Consider the following 26,662-nt stretch of genomic DNA (forward strand, 5'->3'; position numbering starts at 1 on the left):
TAACGTCGACGTTTTATCGATTTTTTTACAATATTAAACACAAATAAACTCAACGACCTTTAAAATGGACAACGAATCAGAATTGTTTTAATAACATAACCTTAGCGAACCTTACAATATAATAAACGAAATCAACGAAATGCAAATTACACAACATTCAACTTAATCGACGGGGGGCTCTAGAAAGGAAAAAATCTGGACACCGCTTGCTAGTGCTAGGCGCCATCTAGCGGTGAGCGATACAGGCGAACACCACGGTGCCGGAGTAGTATTGATTATGAGTGTGGTGTTACTCCAGATCTTCGATTTTCCTAGTTTTTATAGTTTTCCCTTTATGTGGCCATTAAACCCTAACTCTGTACCAAATTTCAGCTCTCTGAGTTTATGGGAAGTACTAGTTCTATTTTGATGATCATCAGTGAGTGAGTGAGTGAGTGTCGTAAATGCGAAACTTTGCTTTCGCTTAACTTCGGAACTAAATGACCTACAGACTTGAAATTTTGGATTATAAGTATGTGATTATAGCTTACTAGATGATGAACATTTCTGCGTTCTTATCCAGAGGTTCTCAAATAGGGGCCTGAAAATGCGGCGAAATGGTTCCAGTAAAGGATGGTACGGCAGTGTTTGCTTCGCGCTCGACTTGAGATTACCTTAGCTAAAATGTACTACATAATACACATACTACGTAAATGAATTATTTTTGCAATAATTAGAGGTAATTACTACAGATAGAATATTAATATGACTATCAAAATTAACCTTATACCTGTGTGTGTATATCAATCAAATCAAGTAAGCGAGCCCGCAAACCAATCATCAGTTATATTAGATGTACTAATATTTCTATACAGGGTGACAGGGATACTCGACCTATTCCTTGAAAAGGGTTATACTAGATGTCTAGTAATTAACGGTAACATTATTTTGTGTCGGTGTCATAACCATGGCATTATTTTTAGCATCATCGACTAATTTGAATTGGCGCCACTGAGCCGCCCCACTAATTTTAAATATGTTTTTTGTCAATGCATTATCTATACTTATAATAAATCTGTAGAGAGGTCAATTCTGTACATGAAATATATTTTCAAAATAACTATCAGGGGGTGATTAGTGATTGATACTGATGCCAAAAATGCAATCAGTAAAATTTTTGTCTGTCTGTCTGTCTGTCTGTCTGTCTGTCTGTATGTTCCTTATAGAAACAAAAAGTACTCGACGGATTTTAACGAAACTTGGTACAATTATTCTTCATACTCCTGGGCAGGTTATAGGATACTTAGGAATTCCCGCGGGAACGGGCATTAGCGGGAAAATCCTTTTGTATGAAAAATCTAAACCGCTTAAGTTAGACGCTTAAAATTTGGCATGCAGGTACCTTAGTAAACTTAAAGCTTAGTTATAACAGGATATTGCAAAATTCCTACGAGAACGGGAATTAGCGAGAAAAAACATTTGTATGAAAAAATCTAAGCCACGGAAGATAGACGCTTGAAATTTGGCATGCAGGTACCTTAGTAAACTTAAAGCTTAGTTACAACAGGATATTGCAAAATTCCCACGGGAACTGGAATTAGCGGGAAATTCCTTTTGTATGACTGACTCACTGACATACCCACGCACATCCTAAAAGGCTAAACGTAGGCACTTGAAATTTATAAGGGACGTAGCTTAGGTAACGTAGAGGTGCACTAAGAAAGGAATTCCCGAAATTCCCACAGGAACAAGAATTACCGGGAAAATCCTTTTGTATGAAAAATCTAAACCGCTTAAGTTAGACGCTTGAAATTTGGCATGCAGGTCTTTTAGTAAACTTAAAGCTTAGTTACAACAGGATATTGCGAAATTCCAACGGGAACGGGAGTTAGCGGGAAAAAACATTTGTATGAAAAAATCTAAACCGCGTAAGATAGATGAAGGGGGTAAAACGGGATCCACGCGTACGAAGTCGCGGGCGGCCGCTAGTTATACATATAATACGACTTGCTTTCAAATACTTGTAACGACTTAACGCTTTAAATTAACTGAAACTGAGAATATACGCAATTTTATGAAGAAAAAGCATTTTAGTTCGCAACACATCAACACGCCTCTACGAGTTACGAGCATCGCAGCAACACTAGAGATCATTAGCAACAAATGTGAAAATAAAAAAATAAAAAAAGCTTATTTGACTGAGATTACATAAGGTTTGGGTAAGCGGTTTTTTTCTTCAAAATGATCACATTTCAGCTCTCACAAAAGTATGGATTAAATGTTTAGGGTGGAGTAGATTATTCATAATTAAACTTATCTAAATAATCGAAGAACCTTCACAACTCGACAACCATCCAATTTGACCCTATGTTCACTGGACTTAATTTGTTATAATTTCTTCTAGTATAGGTCGAGTATATCAGTCCCCCTGTATATTTGCAATATTATATCATTGAAATAGTTTGATGTGATGAATGAACACATGGATTGTGGTTCCTTGGGCATTTACTGTCAAAGGCCTTTGATCAAAGTAACACAGAAACCATCCTGTATCACTTATTTGGTAAATTAATTTTATTAATAGATCCATAAATGTTATCACTTAGGCTGAGTTGCACCACCTAACTTTGACCGTAACTTTGACGATAACCGGTGTTTTTTGTATGGAGTTTGAAAGATTTTTGACGTTTGTCAAAGTTAAAGTAAGATGGTGCAACCCAGCCTTAATCATGTTAAAACTTTAACTGCAACTTTAACGATAACCAGTGTTTCTGTTTTTTTGACGTTTGTAATAGCTAGTTAAAGTAAGATGGTGCAACCCAGCCTTATAGTAGGTAGGTTTTTAATTTTAGTTTTCTTTTCTTGAAAACCAAACAAAACTGACAAAATGAAACTGAAAGAAATACAAATTGAAACGGCACAATTTCTAAAGTCTTAGCGCTAGAAAGCGAGTTTTCCTTTTATGTTTCTAGAATTTTAATTTATGGTTCCCTCGGTTTCATCTGTTGGTAGGTAGGTATGTATTTTTATTTAAACACCTATTCTAATCTACTTTTTACTACATTTTTGCAAACTTCATTTTCAGAAACATAGGCTTATAGAAATAAAATTAGTATACATTATGATAGAACCGTATTCACAAGCTCGTTACGGTCTTATTTTCTTGGGTTGGGATCAACCAGTACCTCCAAAGTTTCCATGGAACTTATGTTGGGGAAACCAGTAAATCTTGTAAGCCTCATTGGAATTTAATTTTGGGGTGGAAGGGAATCTGACGATTTGTATAATTACAGTAATAGCTGAATAAGTAATCTTTGTTGAAGCCTTTTTTGGGAAAGTTAGGACGAGACATTAGGTACAAAGATATATAAGTTTAGGACTGCTTAGCGGGAAAATTATGTAAAAAGGTTTACGTAGACGTAATGAAGTTAAACGAGCGTATTATTTACTAGCGGCCGCCCGCGACTTCGTACGCTTGGATCCCGTTTTACCCCCTTAGGGGTGGAGTTTTGTAAAATCCTTTCTTAACGGATGCCTACGTCATAACATCTACCTGCATGCCAAATTTCAGCCCGATCCGTCCAGTGGTTTGGGCTGTGCGTTGATAGATCACTATGCCAGTCAGTCAGTCACCTTTAAGTTTTATATAATTACATCTACTGGGTTCTGGGTGCGAATTCGAGACCGTAAAACTGTTAAATCACTTGGTGTATTTATTGTTCCTAGATTTTTACTACTAGATAGGTCACGTATTTTAATTAAAGTGGCGTATTAATAAAACGTTGTTACAAAAGGTTTGAAATTACAACCATTTCTTACTACCTACCTAAAACATATATTCATGCCTTTTTCAGGTTAAAGGTAATTTTTATCAAACGAATCTATAGGTACCTAATATTATCTTATACTTAGATAATACTATAATGTATCAGTTAGGTATAGATATTTTCAAGATACTTGAAGCGATCAATGGATATTTGGAAGATCCAAATATCAAAGCCCACGCTTCCCCGGAGCTTTAGGCTAAAGCAGATTTTCATTGGAGCTTTAAAAAGCTGATAGTGAAAATTTAAAGCGATCCAAAAAGCTCGCTTCCATTTTAATGGTGTAATTTTGTTTATCGGCCGTCCCCAGAGCTTCGCCACTAAAAGTGAGAGCTTTCAAATACACACTGGATTTTAAGCTTCCATAGCTGAAAGCTTTTAAGTTTCTTTTGTATGTTTATTATAGCGAGCCTGTCATTTCCGCTTTAAATACTGCACAGCTCAAGTCGGTACAGATACAATATGGTTCATTGATGACTCTATAGTAAGATTTCAAGATATACATTATAATGCAAGTTAATGTGTGGTTCATAAGTGCCACTTGTGGTCCAAACTGTATATATGTTCAGGCACACATACTTTCAATGAGCACGGTACGATTGCGCGGGACCTATTTAAATCTGCCGCCAACTCCGTCGCGCCAAAACTTACACGGCGAGAGCGCGCGACTACAGCAGCGCCGCGCTCCACGACGGCAAACGAACGAAAACTATGCAACGCGCTCTCTCGCGTTTGGGCCGGCATTGCGAGTGCCACGCTTATTGTGTGCTCCTACGGAATTGTGAAATTTGGTGACTTTTTGGAAATGTTTTGTGTGTGAGGCCTCCACCGTACTTTGCTTGAAGTTAGTGACTCAAGTGAACCACCGAAGACACCGGGCGAAGCCCTAACTACCGGCCGGCGGCGTCCTACAGAGTACCTACCAGCAGCGCGGCGGCAGACAAGGTACCTGTTCGATTGTTTCTGTGTTTTGTTGATTGTGTTGTGCCTGGACGACACTGGGGAACTCATATTCGGATAAGCTATCGAAGTAGTTAACACTGAATATAAATATATTTTTTGAAAGAGGCCTCCCCAATTCGTCTGGCTTGAGTGTGGAGTGTAGGCCAAATACTCCATTCTGGTAAATTAGAGAGAATCGTCCTCCTGCAAGAGAGTCTGATGATGATGGTGATGATGATGATAGAGAATTACCTTATAAACGCAATCCGTGCTGGGTTGTGTGAGGAGTCAGGTGCTACCGTGCGGCAGAACAGAGGAAACTCGGAGCGGTCACTGAGAGCTGGCGACGTCGACCCGAATGACACCTGGGGGTAGAAAACATGTTAATTTTTTAGAAGAACGTCAAGGTCTTTATGTGGGAGTGTTAACCGAAACGCATCGCAAGGGAGTGAGTGAAAAGCATTGAATGAGTGAGTAAGAAAAGTTATTTTGGACAAAACAGAACAGCAGACGATTGTATTAAAGACGGAGCGAGGACTTTCCTTTTGTTATAGTTTTATCCCGGACAAATATAAATAAAGCCGGAGAAATACACACCGCTTTTCAATTCCTACATTGGGTCAAAAATACTGAATCATCATCATCATCATGATCATTTCAGCCATAGGACGTCCACTGCTGAACATAGGCCTCCCCCAATGCTTTTCATGTTGATCGAATGGTAGCGCCCTGCGTCCAGCGCTTCCCTGCTACCTTTACGATGTCGTCGGTCCACCTTGTAGGTGGACGTCCCACGCTGCGTTTTCCGGTACAGTAAAATACTGAACACATTAAAGAAATAAATTGAACTACGAGTAGTTACTGACTCTTTTCTCTATTATGGCGTAGAGTAGAGCTGCACAATATTTGATTGAGCTAAGTTTAGCGCTGCGTGCGCTCTAATCGGATTGCTATTGACAGATGTAGCGAGGCAAATGATTTCATTTTGCATTTCGTAGCGAGGTTGCGGTGTGAGGATGATGAACATAATGAATCAGAATCAGAATTAGAATCATCATTTATTTGCTTTAAATGTGGTACAGAACATAATTAAGTCTCACAAAAGATACTACCTGGAAATAAAACAGTGTTTTTTTAATATATGGGAATCTCGAATCTATTGGATTAATTGAATTATAATGTGTTGGGACTTGTAAAAATATTTTTTAAATATGTGTTACTACAAAATATTATGGACTAAGAGCCAGTGAACGTCAGACCTACGTTATTTTATAATAGCTGATTTGTCAGCACATGCTCCCAACAGTGAGTTAGGGTGTAGAGTTCACAGCTTGATCTTACTTGCCCTGACAAGGGTTTCTCCATCTACCCTATAAAGGCGATTTAAAAAGATCGAATATACAAGAAACATTTTGTATAAATACACTGTTTACTTAGATATTAAAACCTGTAGGATACTGGAGATAAAATGTATTCCTTATTCTTCTTTTTGGTTCTTTACATAATTGGTATAACAAGGAAATCATAACTTAGTAGGTTTGCTCTATCTATTTGAACAGTAATATTTAGTTCAAAACAAATATTACCCAGCATTGAATCTAGATATCAGATTGTCAGAATGTGCCACATCAAAAGGCACCTTAACACGTGCAATTTGAATACATTTCTGCTTGCTGCCACAGTTTCTGAAACTGTAACTTTCAGGCTTTAGAACTTGTAATAGTTGAAGACAGTGCTGTTAGGGTTATCAACAGGAACGTTGGATTTTTATTTTCAAATTAATGAAAAGATCTCTTATCTCCAGCTCACCTAGATACATTCCATAGCAGCTGTAATAGACATTTAGGTACATACATTGTAGATAAATAGCCATTTTGTATTAGTTTTTGTGTAACGCCTGAACAATGAAGGGCAATATTTTGATGTTACACATAGATTTCGAATATAAAAAATGTGTAATTTAACTAATTAAAACATGACAAAAAAACTAACGTAGGTATGTCTCGTTTCTGTCGGGACTGGGTCACAGATGACCGTTCTTCTTTATTCTTTAGTTAAAAGTTATCTGAAGTAGCTACCTAATAGTGTAATCTCTATTGCTCAATTGCGTGGAAAACCAAGATATTATACACGTTGTAAAAGCCTTGATATTAGACCTTAGAAGCATTATTCCTTAGACTTTTCCCGATTTCCAATCAAGCACGTCTCATTTTCGTACGTCAAACTATCAAACTTCTGATTACTTCTGGTTAGCAGCCCTAAAGACCGGTATGAACTAGTTATAACCGGAGTTCACCTGATCCTTGTCACGCATGGTTTCGACTGCGATACAGGTTGCTTAATTCAAATCCACTTAATGTCAGTTACGGAAAACTTTGTCCTGGAGAGTTGGGCTTACATGAAGGTAGGGGAGACCTAGGAGAGTTGTGACAAGGGCGATTTCTCCTTACTTAATATAGTTAGGAATCTGGTAAAAACGCTTGTTTGTCGCTTTTAAGACGCTCTTCTTGACTAAGTATCTGCAGGCGGCGCTAGAGGCACGGTTACGTAAATATGACGTCTGTGTACAAAAAAAATGCGAAAAGTAAGTTTTTCTTCAAAATTTTATTTCAATTTATATCATGTTTTAGTATATGTGCATTGTTGTGTTATTTTTTCTCAAGTTGCATGGTTATTCAGGTCTCAAAATGTAGCACTGATCTTTTGTGTGCGCATCGTGTTTAGAAAATAAAAAATATTATTCGAACCAAGTCGTCATTTTAAACACCTAGGAGAGTTGTGACAGCCTGTCACAACTCTCCTAGCTTACTTAATTTTTCTGATGGGCCATCTCTACGATGTTTTTAGACGTTTATTTGTGTGTTAGTAGGTTCATAATTGTTACTTTTTTGATTCAGAATGCCTAATAACTATACATGAAAGCCATATAGAGGAACTGCTTGCTAAAGTCGAAATCTAGGACCTAGCTTATGAAGTGATTAGGTTAAAGGGTTAAAGTTTAAGATATGTTGCGACTAGGGATTGCAAATATTCGATAGATTTCTATTTCGAATATTCGAATATTTTTTCAGTGATATTCGAATATTATTCGAATATTCGAATACTTTCAAAAAAAAATAAAAAGTACTTAAATTATCAATGTTTTATTGCTGGTTTTATTGCTTTAGGAACTATATTTTAACTATTTAACAATATAGTTTTTAAAACAGTTATAAAATTCTCATCATCATCATAATTTCAGCCATAGAACGTCCACTGCTGAACATAGGCCTCTCCCAATGACTTCCACAATGACTGCTTGGCAGTGGCCTGTATCCAGCGCCTTCCCGCTACCTATATGAGGTATTCGGTCCACCTTTGTGGGTGGACGTCTCACGCTGCGCTTTTTGGTACGTGGCCTCCACTCCAGAACCTTGCTGCCCCATCGGCCATCATTTCAGCGTACTATGTGATCTGCCCATTGCCATTTCAGCTTGCTAATCCGTCGGGCTATGTCAGCGACTTTAGTTCGTTTACGGATCTCCTCATTTCTGATTCTGTCTCGTAAAGAAACCCTGAGCATAGCTCTCCCCATAGCACGCTGTGCAATTTTGAATTTATTTATAAGACCTATTGTAAGAGGCCACGTTTCCGAGCCGTGTACCATCACTGGTAGAGGTAACACACACTGATTGAAGAATTTCGTCTTTAGGCACTGAGGTATTTTGGACGAAAAGATGTTGTATAGTTTCCCGAACGCTGCCCAGCCGAGTTGGATTCGACGATGTACCCTTTTTTCGAAATTTAATCTACCTAGCCGAATCGTTTGTCAGAGGAAGACATACTTGTCAACAGTCTCGAGAATCGAGCTCTAACCGAAACATGGACGTTGGACCTAAGCTTCGTTTTGTCCACGTACATCCGAAGGCCTGCCTGTTGAGAGACTCGATTAAGGTCTTCGAGCATTGTGCTAAGGTCTTCAAGCGATTCTGCCATGATCACAATATCGTCAGCAAACCGAAGCTGAGTGATGTATTCGCTATTGAAAGGTAATTATGCCTAATCCTTTCTATTCAAGGAGCTTGAAAGCGTCTGCCAATGAAGCGGTCAACGGTTTTGGAGATATAACATCTCTCTGCCTCACGCCTCGCTGCAGAGGAATCGCTCTCGTGCTCTGCTCCTATACTCGGCTCGACATGGTAGCGTTTTTGTACTTTTTGTACAGGCATTTCAGCATCTCGATATACCGATAGTCAATACGGCACCGCTGAAGAGACTGCAGCACTGCATAAGTATCGATAGAATCAAAGGCCTTCTCATAGTCCAAGAAAAGCATCACCACGCTTCTATCCCATACCTCTGGCGTTGTTCTTTAGAGTAAGACGGGACGAGTTTCGGTGTTCCACCCGCGTTCAGAAGCTCCCAGGTTATTCCGTCATCACCCGGTGCCTTGTTGTTCTTTAGCTGTTTGAGAGCCTCCCTAATCTCGTATAGGCTGATATACGGGATGTCTTTGGTATAGTGTCGCGTTAACCTAGCACTTGCATCTGTTTCTGAGTTATTAACAGGTTTGGAGGTATGTAGCTGTCCATAAATCTTTTCGATCTCACCCAGAACCTCGGCTTTAGTTGACATTACCGTCCGCCGTCTTCAGCATCGTTAGCTGACTTTGCTCAATAAAGTTGTCTCTTTCAGGTAATTTGAAACCTTGGTTTCGCAAGACAACTTATTGTTCACCAATGAAGTCGGAAGCATTAATGACTAGTTCTTTTAGTTGGTGATATGTATTTGATGCCTCCAACCACATTTGCAAACACTAAGTTGTCTTCGTTCTATCTTTTCTGTTAATTTTTGTAATATTCGAATATTCGAATACGTGTTAATTTACTATTCGAATATTAAATTTGGAATCTAAATTCGAATATTCGAATATTCGAATATTCGATTGCAACCTCTAGTTGCGACCTCTTACAATCTAAACGTGTCAAGATATATTAAGAAGAAAGAGGCTTATCAAGTAAACCCAGAAGGCGAAGCTCCGTCTATGGATTATACCACCGCGACTATTTTATTTTTATAGAAGAGAAAGAAAATACTATAAGTATTAAGTGACTATAATATTAGCTAAAAAATATAATAAAAAAAATCCAGGGTCGTGGGAGAAAAATGAAAGCTGGAGAAATGTGGCTCAATCTGTGTAACGACATCCTATAACTATTTGTTTTAACTGGTACTAAAGGATGATTAAAGTACTTTTTTGCTAAAAAATCATATTTGATTGAGTATTACGGTATTTTTTATATCTAATAGATGAAATACAATGCTGTCACAACTCACCTCGGTACCTGTCACAACTTACCTCGGGGCTAGGAGAGTTGTGACAGAGGGAGTGGTCTAAGATTTTGGTGATTTTCTTAGAAACCCTAATACTTTAGTTAACTTAGGTGATTATTTTGAAAACAGAAGGAACGGCGCTACATTAATTTGTATGATTTATAGCTGTGGAATGTTTTTTGAGCGAGATATGGCCCCTAAAGTAAAAATTGTCACAACTCTCCTAGGTCTCCCCTATTAGGGCACCTGCTTCGCGTATAGGATTATCTATTTAACTACTGTAGTGAATACATTTAGTCGACATCACTGTTTTATGTGCTGCTAATTTTTGTTACATCGCATACAATTGCTTATTGTTCCGTCTGAAATACGGAAGCATGTTTCTTTTTAGACAAATTACCTAAGTCACAATATTTTTCGCAACATTTGAAAGGTTTTGTCGATATGAGTATCTTCTTGATGAGTGGTTATACTTATAATTAGTTCTAAATATCAAATTGGGGAGGGTCGTGTTCCTGCAGTGAAGGTCAAATGATTTCAATAATAAATGATGACACTGCTTTGGTTCCCGTGGCTAGATTTCTTTTCGGAGCGAAGTAGTACTGACCTGTTTTGTTTTCAAAGTTACACCAATTTTAACTGACCTGCACTATATTCCAGTAAGGAACAATCTTGGCGATGCTCTCAGTAACCTCAGAGCAAGCAGTTCCGAGCAACATCACCATTCTTGACTCCCGCTCCGTGTAGAGGGCATGGAAAAACCGATCCACACCCACTCCAGGGTCACACTGAAATAATATAATATAGTAAAGCAAAAGTTTAAGCTCATTTCATCATCATTATAATTTCAGCCATAGGATGTCCACATTGTCCACTGCTGAACATAGGCCTCCACCAATGATTTCCACAATGGTCGGTTGGTGGCGGCCTGCATCCAGCGCCTTCTTGCTACCTTTATGAGGTTCACCCTGTAGGTGGAAGTCCTACGTTGCATTTTCCGGTACGTAGCCTCCACTCCAAAATCTTGCTGCCCCATTGGGAATCAGTCCTGCGTAATATGTGCCCTGCCCATTGCCACTTCAGCTTGCTAATCCGTTGGGCTATTTCAGCGACTTTAGTTCGTTGAGGCTAATTTAGATTATTTTAAAATTGCATTCGTTCGTTTCAGGCAAATGGCGTCTACTGCTGGACAAAGGCCTCCCCCAAGGATTTCCATAAGGACCGGTACTGAGCTGCCTGCATCCAGGTACTTTCCAATATTAATAAAACTCATAGATTGATTCAAATACACTCAGCGGCACGGAATTTGGCCCAAGCCAACCAGATATGAGGCCAGAGGCTAGATTCTTAAATTAACAAAAACAAATGTTCTGTTAACATGTCACACGAAACTTAGGTATACAACACCTATTTGGCCTCATATCTGGTTGTTTAGGCTTGGGCCAAACTCGTGCCGCTGAGATGTCGTGATTACTACAGAACATACTCGTAGCTCAAACTCAATCTGCCCTGTGATTGGTCCAAATATTAAAATTCAACCATTTAAAAGATTCAATCTATGCTAGAAATTCAATAGAGTCTTGGGCTTAATTCTGATATGGCCCTGAGATTCTATGAAATTCGGATAACTAATGGTAAAGAATCATTATTTGAATCAAGTTGTAAGAGTATCTTTTTTGTTGTTAAAATTTTAGAATATTTGGATGTGCATGGGATTCACGAACATTTCGCTATTTCGCTAAGGCTATAAAAGCTTATTAAAACCTACACAACATACGAAATCGCTTACGCAGTTTTTTTAGCTTGATGTACCTATTCGTACATAATTACGAGATAATGCAGTTCAACAATACCTGCTGGATATAATGCTCTTTGGATACCATACCTTCGTGTCATTGGTGATGAGGTGTAGCCTGTACCCTGGCAGCAGAGACCGCTGGTTGACATGGTCGACCGCTAGCCTGGCCGCTGCCAGTTCGGACGCTCCGTCGGTCCTCGGGGAGTCCCCGACAGATAGCTCGAACAGGCCCAGTATTGACACTATCCTGTTCGTCATCGTTTTGGGAAGCTCTGGAAAAGAAAGACGCTATGAATACGAGCGTATTAGAGTAGCTGAGGCACCTGTTCGTGCTTAAACTACTTGATTGTAAGTAATTAATTAAAATTTTAGCCTCTCCATTGACAACCCTTTAGTGAGGGTCAATTTCAGTGGTTCCTAATAAACTTTCAGATAGTTATCTTATTGACGCTATCTAACTTGAAAGGTCGCTGATTAACGGTGGTTTTATTTGCCAATATCTAAATGCAGTGTTTATCTAATTACATTTAGCTCAAATACCTAAATGTAATCTTCACTGACAAACCAAATAAAAGAACAAACAAAAAGTTTTAGTTAACTGACAGATAAGTTCCCAATATATTATCAGGGACTATAAAAGCACCAAAAGAGCTTACAGTTAAGTCAGAGGGAATTGCGAAAGGTGGTCGATTTTAAGCCTCCGCTTTAACAGGCGACTAATGACAACTGTGACTAATGCCATCTCATTTACCATTCCCTAACTAGGTAAGTAGTTCTTATTCAGCGATTTTCGGGGAATAAAACGACCATTTACTTAAATAAATCCCGGGTATTTAAGATGTCCCTCGACGGGTATCACCCAATCTGTTACAGCTGCCTGCTTTAGACCATAGAGGTTCTGGGTTCGATTCTCAGTGAGAGCAAAATTGTTTGCACGTTTTGTTGGTAGCAGGGCTCGTTCTAAGTCCGACCTGGATAGCTACCACCATCTTAGTTGAGATACCATCATAGGTCTGTCGCCATAAAAATAATGTTAACAGACATAACAGTATAGGCTAGTTTCGTAAAAAAATTTTTTTAGTCCGTCATGTTTAATATCAAAAAATATTGGACACATATATTTTTATTTGTCAATGTAACAAATAATTACATAGTTATGGTGCGTTGAAGTTCCGCACGACGTCACAACGTGCGGCACTTTTATGCACGCATAACGTCACGGGCCTCTTCTTATGAACTTTGGCGCGCTTTATCTCTTTAAATTTTCATTAGTTTGAAAAAGTGAAAAATACGTGTAGAGTATTTTTTGATAAGTTAACTGACGGACTAATTAAAACTCTTGCTTTTTGACCCAGGAAACATCCCTATTGTTGTTTCCGGAAGTTGGAGGTAAGATTCTGGATGAAGCTCGCTTTCAGCTTCTTTCGGCTTGATCATCACTTTCTATAACGTGAGATGTAGGAAAGAGCTCCTTAATAGTATAAAGTAGATAAAAAACAGCGAAGGAAACCATCGCCAATATCAGGCAGTAAGATGCTATAAACCAGATAGCGACCGAAAACTATTTCTATTGAAACGGTTTGGGAGTTATACCTTTGATACAATCAAAAAGGTCTCTAGAAAAGTCATAAAACGCCTAGACGACTCGTTAAATAGGAGATTGGTATTTTAGGATTAAATGGATAAGTTGGATTGAATTGGCAACAAAGTTTTTATGTCAGATTGGCTTGGAGCACATTTGAATTTTATTTGATAGTTTTTATGTAAGATGTATTATAATATCTTTCGTTAGGTTAGGGAACTATTTTAGGTTTGAATATCGAATTCTGACATAAAATACCTAGAAGCCTACCTATACGTATGAAAAACGAAATCCGTCAATATGATACTGGAATGAACTTAGAATTATTATGGATCGATAAAAAATAGGTAAGATCTCTCAATTTAATAAAAACACAAATTTAACTGCATTCTCTAACTGTTCTAATAGTTATGTATTCTGTGCTAATAGGTACAGGCAGCGTCAAATAGTTCGTGACACCCAAAGTATCCAAAAAGTTCGATACACGTCTTTGTTACAATTTAATAAGTTATAAAGCGCAATACACATTGAGCCCGCCGGGCCGCCGACATAATGTCGGCAACTCTTTGTCGGCGGCCTAGTTGGCGGGTTCTCTTATTACAAGTCGGAAAATTTGGTCGGTGGCATGTCAGCGGCTTGAGATAAGAAATTTATTTGGCAGTCAGCATACAAGCACATCACTTCAGGTCAAGCGTCGCCGGGCAACTGAGCGCAGGCGTACCCAAGCCGCCAACATGTCGGCGGGTAACACGCGCGGGCGCATGTTGCCGACATGATTCTTTTCATACAGGCCGCCGGGTTGACACAACCCGGCCGGGCTTTGTCGGCGGCCCGGTGGGCTCAGTGTGTATTGCGCTTTAGAATAAAGTTGTGTTATAAACTTTTTGGCCACTTACTACTTCTTAGGGTGCCAGAACTATATGACGCTGACTGTACATCAGGATGACTCTTGTTCTTTAATCTGTTTATTTTTGTAACGTCCATTGACAATAGTCCTAAAGCCTGGTCCACACGTAGAATTTTGTCCAATGACCCCAAGCTACCCATCCTTATCACTCGCGCGTAATTATATTGCTGTCGCGACCGGTGCGACGCGCGCCCGCAGTGAGTGTGCGAGCGCAACAGCAAATTATGTTGCTGTTGCGCTCGCACACTCACTGCGGGCGATAAGGATGGGTAGCTTGGGGTCATTGGACAAAATTCTACGTGCTTACGGGCCAGGCTTTAGCATTATTCACCGCGCTGTGCAGAACAATTATTCTACCTGCGAGGCTAACTCGCCCTGAATAATGTTTTAGGAAAAAGTGATTTACAGGCTGTATTTCAGAGAGAATTAGGCAAGACTAATTGATTTATGGGGGTGAAGTAATGTTGGTATGTTTATTCCGGTAGCTATTCGCATTCGCCGTATTTTTTGCTTTTACTGAGTCCACCGGGATTGCGTTCGTGTGGTAATTTTCTTTGAAAAGATTAAAGTGCCTGCTTGTATGTAGAGACAACCGCACATAAATCGCATCTGGGACTATAATACAGGGTGACTTTGTTATCAGTATCCAATTTTTTTAATAAGCTCGTTAGAACAATTTGACAATACAACTTTATCGTAATTATTTTTAATTTGCAAAAAAAAATATTGAAAGTCTAATTCGCGGGTGCCCATATCTTAAGTTTTAAAGGTTATTGCTTATTTTCGCTCACCATTATGTCTATTAAGCTTTGCAGTTAACTGTGTGTAATTTTTTTTCCATGAACGAATTTTCCACGTGAGTCAATTTGGAAACCGCGCGCAGCGGATGAAAATAATTAAATATGAAGAAAAAAGTTTTGTTTTCTTTACGTAAATCAATTAAGTTACTGATTCTGAGTCCATCCTAAAAAGGATGATGGGCACAAATGTATGGAAAGTGGTACCCGCTCCAATAGCCATAACCAATATATATTTCAAAAGGCCTTTAGATGTAGGAAAATGTCTGCTATGGGGCCAGTTCTAATTCACGTTTTGAAAGCAGTAATTCCACTAAGTATTATAAATGAAAGTATAACACATCATCCATGTATACGAGTATTTACTATGACTACAATCTATTAATGCAACTAAAAGAAACATTGAAAAGGAAAGGATTATACCTACGATGAACTGCCCAAGCTATTAGCCCTTTATTCGCTTTCATCATCTTCATCATGATCATTTTAGCCATAGGACGTCCAGTTGAACATAGGCCTCCAATGATTTGCACAATGGCCGGTTGGTGGCGGCCTGCATCCAGCGCCTTCCCGCTACCTTTATGAGGTCGTCGGTCCATCTTGTGGGTGGACTTTTTGGGTCTTGTGGGTTTATTTGTATTAGCAACCCATAATAAAACCCTTAAGAAGTAATAAAACTCCAACGCCTTTATTAATAAAAATTACACCCTAGTTGAACTCTGGCTTAAATTGTCATTTGGTATGGAAATGTCATTTTAATCCAAGGTTCATCCTAGGTACAACTTTTTTTAATAAGAGGGTAGTAGTTCTTCAAATAAGAACATTTATTTCACAATTATGCCTATCAATAATTATAGAGTTAAGGAAGGATGCTGGAGCAGTAAATCCTTCATGTCTCGCATAACCTACGATGGATGTATGATACTTCGGTTACACAAAAAGTATGTTTATCTTTGAACGCAACCAGATCTGAGGCTGGTGGCCATAGTAAATGTTGTTCGTCTTGGTAAGACCTTTCAAATGACACTATAAACATAACTATTGGAGCCGAGTACCATTTTGCAAAAAAGTATGTTTATCTTCGAACACAACCAGATCCGAGGCTGGTGGCCATAGTAAAAGTTGTTCGTCTTGGTAAGACCTTTCAAACGACACTAGAAGCATATCTATTGGAGCCGGGTACCATTTTGCCCATTGTCCTTTGGATACTGATACAAAAATCACCCTGTATAAGAATCCTCAGGTGACACAAAAAATACATAAAACGCAATGATATGTTTTTAAATAAGCTAGGAACTGGAATTCGCTGCCTGCTGCTGTCTTTCCCGAAGACTATAATCCGGGCCTTTTCAAGGCGAGAGTGTATAGGCACTTACAGGGCAGATAAGTACCATCCTAGACTGCATCCCACTTAACATCAGGTGCGATTGTGGTCAAATAACTGCCTTGTTATGCATAAAAATAAAATAAAAATAAATCAAAATACTTAAACTGAAACGAAAATAACGTTTAAATAATTAGCTTACTCATTTTTAATTTGTTGGGCGTCATTGGAGGCTAAACTGTAGATCCTGGCTTTATATGAGTTGCAGTGGTGGAAACGAAAGGTAGGCTTATGTCCGTTTTCACCATCAATCCCTAATTCTTAAGTGGTAACACTTAACAGGAATTTTATTTTCATATGGGTCACTTAAAAATTAGGGATTGATGGTGAAAACGGGCAAGTCAAGTTATTAATTCATCATCATCATCATTTCAGCCATAGGACGTCCACTGCTGAACATAGGCCTCCCCTAATGTTTTCCACGTTGATCGATTGGTAGCGGCCTGCGTCCAGCGCTTCCCTGATACCTTGACGATGTCATCGGTCTACCTTGTAGGTGGACGTCCCACGCTGCGTTTTCCGGTACGCGGCCTCCATTCCAGAACCTTGCTGCCATCGGCCGTCAGTTCTGCGTACTATGTGCCCTGCCCATTGCCACTTCAGCTTGCTAATCCGTCGGATTATGTCAGCGACTTTAGTGCGTTTACGGATTTTCTCATTTCTGATTCGATCTCGCAAAGAAACACCAAGCATAGCCCTCTCCATAGCACGCTGTGCAACTTTGAGCTTCTGTATAAGGCCTATAGTGAGAGTATTAGGCCTTATTAATTACTTTTCAATTATGAAGGCTCGTGCCCGTGGTATGTCTATTTGCTGTCCGTTCTCTTTTAATCAAGACACGGCCTAGTCCAACCTTCCGAAGGTGTTTCTTTTAATTAAAATGGCATTATTAGCATTATTACGGTCCATTCGGCAAGGAACGTTTGTCGTTATCACAGCCCAAAAATAACAGAAACTTTCAGTTAAGTAGTAAGTAGAAGTGGATAATTCTAACCTAGTTGTCCTTCATTTGTTTCTAGTAAATTAGAAAGGGTCGTTATTAAAAAAATTCTGGCGATAAGAGTCGCCTCTCGATCTAAATATTTTTAAATTATTTTAAAAATATTTAGAAAGGGTCATTGAAGACTTAATGACCTGATGATGATCTGGGGGCACGGCAGTGCCCCCACCAAGTCGAGCAAAAAAGCGGCACGGCCGTAGCATCCTTTTCTCGAAGCAATTCAGGCCATTTTCGACCGCCTGTAACTTCGTTGTGGATAAAACTAGAAGGCTGAATTTTCATTAGCTAAGCAGGCATTGTAAAGACACGGTATATTTAAAATTTCATTCAATTTGAACCAGTAGTTTAAGAATTATAACGGATCAAAGTTACTTAATTTTGTCACTCACTGACTGACTCACTGACTGACTCACCGATCATCAAAATTCTAAGGCACTTCTAGCAGACCTAGAAGCTTCAAATTTGGAATATAAGTAGTGTTTGGTGTATGAATCAAGGAAAAACTAAAATATTTGGGGGCACGGTAGTGCAACCGCCAAGTTGAGTAAAATTTTTCAATTTCGGTCCAGTTTTCTAGATACATAACTGCTGTCTACAAAATACAAAAAGAAATGAGATCCCATCAAAAACAATACTTGTCAAAAAAACCAAGTCTCGCAACTCAGTTGTTCTACGGTAAAAAGTTGTGAGATCCATGTAATACCAAGTCCAGGCCAGGAAATCTTTAACGTTTTACATAAATATATTGACTTGGCCATAGCATGAAAACACGTGTAAATTAAATTATTTAGTGCGATGGCCAAGTCAATAATTTATGTAAAACGTTAAAGATTTCCTGGCCTGGACTTGGTATTACATGGATCTCACAACTTTTTACCGTAGAACAACTGAGTTGCGAGACTTGGTTTTTTTGACAAGTATTGTTTTTGATGGGATAAATATTTACTGAGACCTTTTTTATTTTATTGCGAAAATCAACAGCGTATTTATACAAATACTAGCTTTCTGCCCGCGGCTTCGCCCGCGTGGAATTTTGTCTGTCACAGAAAAACTTTATCGCGCGCGTCCCTGTTTCAAAAACCGGGATAAAAACTATCCTATGTCCATTCCTGGGACACAAACTATGTCCCTGCCAAATTTCATCGAAATCGGTTGCGAGGTTTAAGCGGGAAAGCGTAACAGACAGACAGACAGACAGAGTTACTTTCGCATTTATAATATTAGTTGGGATTAGTTGGGATGTTAACATACTCAATATGGCCAATAACATACATAACAAACAATTTCCCGTATTCACAAACTATAGTTGCTTAAGTGAAGCAGCAAATCAAACGCACAGCGTTGAATAGAGCTCTGTGATTGGTTCGTGTGTCACCCTGTGCGTCCACGCGCACTGTGAAACCTCATAGAAATGTTTGTGAATACGGGCGTATAATTACGCCCTTATTCACAAACGATGCTTGCTTAAGTGAAGCAGCAAATCGAACGCACAGCGTTGAATAGAGCTCTGTGATTTGTTCGTATGTCAACTTGTGCGTCCGCGCGCACTGTGAGACGTCATAGAAATGTTTGTGAATACGGGCGTATAATTACGCCCGTATTCACAAACGATGCTTGCTTAAGTGAAGCAGCAAATCGAACGCACAGCGTTGGATAGAGCTCTGTGATTTGTTCGTATGTCAACTTGTGCGTCCGCGCGCACTGTGAGACGTCATAGTAAAGTTTGTGAATACGGGTGTTGGATTACAAAATATTTTTCTTTTGTCAATCTGTTTCTAAAATTTGTGATAATAGTTATTTCCATTAATATCATGAAGCAATGAAAAATAGTAATACTTACCTGTATCTTTCCTTGTCTTTACTGTTTTCTTTGGACTGTGCCATCCCTTCGAAGGAAATTAATTGAAATAATGCAAATGTTGTCATAGGCTCGACGCAGAATTGACTCTGGATTACTTTGTAATTTGCCAAGTTATTACAACTTTTAGGATATTTTGTTGATGGAGATTGATCAGTTTAGCATATTAGATACGAAAATAGTTTAAAATCGTTTTTGTTGAGCCAGCGAAAGGTGATTGCTACTACAATAATCGAATGATTTATTCTCCATAATCGTTCGTATGTTCGTTTCAGCCAAATGACGTCCACTGCTGGACAAAGGTCTCCTCTAAGATTTTCCGCAATGAAAGGTCCTGCGCTGCCCGCATCCAGGCTCTTCCCACAGTCTACATAATATTATGAATCAATTAGCCAAGAGCTTCCTCGTTGTTGATAAAAAGTAATAAAAAAATCGATAGAGAATCGTTTCGATTTTTGTGCTTGACTCATTTGAACTATTTACCATTTTAGGCCTGGTTCAAATTAGAGGTAATCGCGCGGTTGTTTAACTTAAGCATTTAGCGATACTGTAGCGCGCTAACTACGCCATACAAATAATATTCATGGGATTTTGTTGAACCTGTGTGTTGAAACGATAGAAGTTTGTATAGGGTGTTTTTTTAGAGGTATAGAACTTTAAAATGAAATAAAATATGTAAAAATATGTTTTATTCACATGGTATTGGTTTTGTTTAAAAGATGTTCTTATGCCATTTATGCTTCAAAATGATTTCGGGCCAAAGGGCGCCACGGTTGGCTCAAATGTAGCGTAATCTAGATGTCCAATTTTCAATTTCTTTTTCGAGCAACTACCATACATCGGCAATAACGCGACGAATGTTGGCATTGAATTCCGTAGTTTATCTGGGCATTAGTGGACTTCACATATCCCCAGAGAAAATAATTCATATGTATGAGATCACCCGATTGTGGAGGCAAATTCAAAGATCCATCGAGTGAAATTATGCGCTCATCGAATGTTTCCCGCAATAAATTGAATGTGTCGCGTGCTGGTTGGATGGTAACACCATCTTGTTGAAACCATAGCTCTGCCACATTAATATCATTCATCTGAAGAATAAAAAGTTACGTTAATTACGTCGACTGTAATATGGACGTTTGTATGGAAAACTGAACCATGATTTTTAAAATACATTTTTGCACAATTTGCAAACGTTGTTCTGAAGTAATTCTATTTAATTATGAAATGGCAAAACATACTGTCCACAAATGTACCACCAACTATTAAATTAAATATCACTAGAAACAGTGTAACCAATTTAAAGTTGTATAGGTACCTCTAAAAAAACACCCGTTATAATGACGGTTTTTCCAAATTAATTAATAGTATCAGGCGTTACTTTGCAGAACATTTTTATCTTTTTAATATTTTTCCAAATTGTAAAAATTAAGGTGTTTGATTACTTACGAGAAATTAAACATAATTAGTAGCGTAGCTAGAGACACGTGGCAGCGTTTCTTCGAATCGAACATAATTAATTGCATTAATTTTGTTTCCCAAATACCAATCATACAGTTCCTATTAAAAGTTTTACCTTTTTTAATTGCTAGGCGGAAGATATTAACTTGTAAATAATTTTCGATAATACTTCAATTACTCGCTCTTGAAGCTTCTTCTTCTTGTCGTGTCGACAGCGTCAGCCCAAAACTCCGCCACAAGAATGGCGTTGCCAGTAGCTTTAATTAAATCTTGCTGCGTGCAGTTATTTAGCTCTTAAAGCTGATTTACACGTAAAGGTAACTAATTTTTAACTTTATTTTAAGTGCTTAAATTGCATGTAAATACGAGTTGCAAGTTAAAATTTAGTTGTTAACTAAATTTTAAATCAACCTTTAGTGACACGAAACCAAAAATAATAACCGTCTATATACATTTTAAAGAATCCACTTAAACTAATTTTAATGTAAATTGTTATGCCATCTCGTTTAATCGCCAGCTAAAGGGATTTAATCTAAGTCCGTTCATAAGGAAATTAACTTTTAAAGGGCCTTTTATACCATCTTAAAGGGGATAGCGCGTTTTATTAGATTTTAGTTAAAAAGACTCGAGACGAGATTTACGAGATAGTTAAAACGCCATTTTGTTTGACTGTGAAATTTCAGCGAGGCCTTAAAATACTTTTCTAATTTCGTTATCCTCATAACAATAAAAGTTTTCTTATTACATTTTACGAAGTAATTGCACTGTTGTTAAAAATGTAGCGCATCGGACTGTAACGTAGGTTTGCGGATTCGAATCCCATACGGGTCAAATGTTGGTCAGGGATAAGATAATTAGCTGTCGGATAATTATAGTTATCGAAGAGAGGCATCTTTGTGAACAGATCACTCGTAATTAACAACACAATATATTATAACTCAAAGGTGACTGACTGACTGACATAGTGATCTATCCACGCACAGCCCAATCCACTGGACGGATTGGGCTGAAAGGCATGCAGGTAGACGTTATGACGTAGGCATCCGCTAAGAAAGGATTTTACGAAACTCCACCCCTAATGGGGTAAAACGGGATCCACGCGTACGAAGTCGCGGGCGGTCGCTAGTTTATCTATAATGTTATCTATTAAATATGTAACTATATGAAATACTTCACCAGGGACCAGTGAAAATAGCTTTAATTTGGTATTCTTCACCATGTCAGTTTCGAGTTTATAATTAGTAAGTAGGTAGGTATGATAGTTAGAACGATACAATCTATACTAATATTATAAATGCGAAAGTAACTCTGTCTGTCTGTCTGTCTGTCTCTCTTTCACGCCTAAACCACTAAACCGATTTTGACGAAATTTGGCAGGGACATAGTTTAAGTCCCGGGAAAGGACATAGGAAACAGGGACGCGCGCGATAAAGTTTTTCTGTGACAGACGAAATTCCACGCGGGCGAAGCCGCGGGCGAAAAGCTAAACTCTGATTTTTAATTCGACGGAATTTTGACATTTCAGAAGTGTTGTCAACATTGAAACATTCCCATTATGAATGGAGAGCATTTTCACAAATTAAATAATAATCCTTTCTTGAATTTAAGATTTCACTTGAAAAACTAAGGCTTAAAAATGTACTGATCATTTCAAAATGGTTATTTGAATTTTTTATTATCATATTTTTGAAGTTAGAAAAAAAATTGGGAAATTATTTTTCTATTACTGGACTCCCTGGCCAATAATCCATGGGTTACAAACCTTTTTTTATGAAAATCCTTTTGTTAATAAAATCTTAGGTTCATAAAATAACCAATTTAACAAGATGCCAATTTTATAATCCAAGTTGATTATGACGACGATAATGATGATTGATGATCAATACATATTTTCGTAAATGATAATATGTTGTTTTACTGTGTTAAAACACGTTTTTTTCTATTTAAACTCTAAAATGTACATAATAATTAGTGTACATTGAATTGACACAACAAACAATAGTTCATTCTTGTAAGTTGTACTTGATGAAATTTCATTTCATAATATTTATTAATAATTCAAAGCAAAAAAGGCTTATTACATCTGAATTGTCAAAAAATGACAGCTGTCAGAATTCCGTCGAATTAAAAATCGGACTTTAGTTTTGTATATGTTTTACTGCGTAGAATATTTTCTTAATACACTCGCTTTAACAAAATAAACCAGCTCCTCGTTTACCCTATTGTATCTGTCACGCGTGTCTACGCATTTCCTAAGAAAGCCGACTGAAATACTTATGCAAATGTAACGCAAACATAGAATGAATTACCCATCCTTACCCCGCTTGTAAAACATGATTTTAGATTAGATCACGTAGGGAAATATTATGCTGTGTTAGTGGAGGATTACAAGCCTCGTCCTAGCAATCAGCCGACCCCGACCTCTACCCTGAGTAGTGGACTAAGAGCTAGTGAACGCCAGACCTACGTTATTTTCATAGGTTAATTTCTGACTTAGATAGTGTATTCAATTTTGTTCCATTTATAATATTAGTAACTAACTGCAAAATTACCGATCACAGAACTGTTCTACTAACCTTAAAACCGAAATCATTGTACTCGTAAATTATTATTTTTGTTGACACAGACACCTGCAAGCCGTATGTAATAGAAAACGCTAAGTAAGCAATATTAAGTAGCACAATGTAACCATAATAAATGATTTTAATTCTTAGATTTTACTTAATGTGTACCTATAGATTTTAATTTTTAGTATAAACATAATTTGTATTGATAATTAATATAATTTGTTGATTATTTTGCTAATGATAGTTAAATAAAGTATTGTTAAGCCTTTATTTCGCCTGAGATACAGGAAAAATTTTTCCTAGTTCAGGCACATGTATAACTTTACCTTTTGTAGCATAAGATTAGCCTAGAGTTTAAACTGTCAAATAAGATATTCAATAAAGAATTTATATTTATATTATATTATATTTATATTTTATAAGAACACTAGCGACCCGCCTTTGCTTCGCACAGGCACAGGTATTAATTAACTCGACCGGGTTGTAAGTAAGAACGGTGGTGCATCGAGAAGTTAGGGTTAGTGGCTTTGGCAGCTACCATGATGATTATTATCTGACAAGAAGTTGGAACTGACAAAATTATCTGGCTGATGAGAAACAGCATCTAATTATTGCCGAAATATTTTTTTTTAATGCATAACAAGGCGGGTATTTGACCACAATCGCACCTGATGTTAAGTGGGATGCAGTCTAGGATGGTACATATCTGCCCTGTAAGTGCTTATTCACTCTCGCCTATATTAGCGCTCCTGCACTACACTGTTCATACGCGCCGCGTAAAGCCCTCCGCCGCGCCGCCACCGCGATATCAAAGCATAATTTCGCTGGCAGCGCGGCGGCGGCGCGGCAGCGGGCTTCACGCGGCGCGTATGAACAGTGTAGGGGCGCTGCGCCGGCGCGGCGGCGGCGCGGTGGCGGCGTCGTGTGTTGGAGCGCTTACAAAAATCTGCTTTTATGTTATAATGTAACCCTAGGTTTTCCGGTATAATACGAATATATTAATTAAACTGTAATTCTATTTTTATTAAATGACGCAGGTCTGGCGTTTACTGGCTCTTAGTCTATAGGTACAGTCAACACCTCAGACTTCATACATCCTTGTTCCGAAATAGCTCGTATTACAACCAACCTAAGGCGATAAGACGTGCCGTTGTACACACGGCTGTCAAGAGCTCGCTTGTAGACCTATTTTTGACTTTGCAAACATACACGTACGAATTTTAGAGTATCGTTGAGTTGGAATTAAAAGTATTTTAGCAAAACATAGAGACAAGTATTTAATCTATAAATATACTCGTACTTAGTTGTTTTTCATTGCAAGTAAACTATTAGTGTGGCTAAATTTAATAAATTATGTATTCTTACGTAATATAGGTATTCGTAGAGACTTTAGTTGACATTTTATAAAATATCAACTAAAGTCTTCTTGTCACTTAAAACAGTTTCATTTTAGTAATAATCCATTTCGATTTTTCTATTTTAATTTTATTTTAATTAATTTAAAACCAGCCTTTTGCCGGTTTTATGGCAGGTGTCAACAGTATAAATAATCACAAGAATCATTTACATTGATTAAACTTGTATTCTGAAGTTGGTTTGAACGAATTATCCACGACCGATGATTTTCACAATTTTATGAATGCTAGGTACGGAAATTCAGCGAATGAAATAATGAAGTTCTCGCTGGAGTGAAATATTAGGTATTATTAATATTCAGAATACGATTTTAGAGCAGTTATTTACTAGGGGCAGTTTATTTATTAAATATTTCCCTTTTACGTTTCAACAAATAAATTCATTCATACTTAAAAAAACATAAAAATTTTAATAATCCAGCGCTTCGAGACGTAAGCCTAACCACTCACAATTACTTAACGAACCACTGAGTTGGAAATACGTACATTAGTTACCTTACTTAAGTTCAAAGCGTTTATTTCTTCTGTTCTAGTGTAAGTTACTCTGTATCCCAGTGTAGATACATAGTAAGTATACGAGTCATCAAAATCTACGAATATATTTCTTAACTAGCGGCCGCCCGCGACTTCGTACGCGTGGATCCCCTTTTACCCCCTTAGGGGTAGAGTTTCGTAAAATCTTTCCTTAGCGGATGCCAAAGTCATAAAATCTACCTGCATGCCAATCAGCCCGATCCGTCCAGTGGTTTGGGCTGTGCGTTGGTAAATCACTATGTTAGTCAGTCAGCCAGTCAGTCAGTCAGCCAGTCAGTCAGTTTGTGACCTTTGAGTTATATATTTATGTTTAGGAAATAGTTGTTCCCGTTCCAAATATTCATAAACATAAAACTTATATCACCTCACCCTAAAATTGTCGTCGAAAATAGACAAGCGAGAGCGGGGTCACCTGACACTTCCTCCCGCCAAAGGTCAAAGGTCACTCTTTGATTAAAGGTCCTGTCTGTGGTTATTGACTTACCTTTGAGACCTCCGATATACGAGGAACATACGGACTGGGATTTTAAACTTGGTTACACTATACGGTGGTACCTATCTACGAGCATTGTTTTTATCTAAACCAACTGTGACTGACTGACTGACTGACTGGCTGACTGACTGACATAGTGATCTATCAACGCACAGCCCCAACCACTGGACGGATCGGGCTGAAATTTGGCATGCAGGTAGGTGTTATGACGTAGGCATCCGCTAAGAAAGGATTTTACGAAACTCTACCTCTAAGGGGGTAAAACGGGATCCACGCGTACGAAGTCGCGGGCGGCCGCTAGTGGCTAATAAAGTGTTTCAATACTTTTAATTTAGTTTTGCTTATTTATTTTTGTTTGGAAAATTAATTTATTTCTACCTAACTTAGGTATGTTCCAAGCTCACGCATCTTGTTTTGCTTCAGGAACTGCTGGGAAAAAGCAGCGCAAGCAACTCATTTTCTAGTAAGTCACTTGAGATACTACCCGTTCGCGCTAAGTTTGCCGGTCCGTGTAATGCGCGTTTCTCCAACCGCGATTAAACGCCAATAATTAGTGATTAAACGCAATTGAGTGTTTTATTTTACACAATTTTTATCAATATTAATAAATAACAAATATTTTCAATTTAGTTTGCTAAAGTTATAGACGCATTCCTTCGAGTGACGTCATATCGCCAGCGGCAAACTTATAGCGAACGGATAGTACCTAATATGGATGCATATCACATAGTAGATTGACAATAGGTACTAGGCATAGTGGTGATTTTTGGTGATATCTACTAAATGCTCGGAAGTGCTACGAAATACT

General features: G+C 38.1%; 1 protein-coding gene across 1 annotated transcript in view; it reads right to left on the reverse strand.

The window, feature by feature from the left end:
* LOC135072838 (gamma-aminobutyric acid type B receptor subunit 2) overlaps window positions 1-26,662 on the reverse strand; it is a 229,106-nt gene that overhangs the window by 31,062 nt on the left and 171,382 nt on the right. The window contains 3 exon segments of the mRNA XM_063966878.1: window positions 4,998-5,110; window positions 10,703-10,846; window positions 11,944-12,128. Coding sequence (XP_063822948.1) covers window positions 4,998-5,110; window positions 10,703-10,846; window positions 11,944-12,128 — 442 coding nt within the window.

The sequence above is a fragment of the Ostrinia nubilalis genome, chromosome 6 (genome assembly GCF_963855985.1).
Source record: "Ostrinia nubilalis chromosome 6, ilOstNubi1.1, whole genome shotgun sequence".
Classification (NCBI taxonomy): Eukaryota; Metazoa; Arthropoda; class Insecta; order Lepidoptera; family Crambidae; genus Ostrinia; species Ostrinia nubilalis.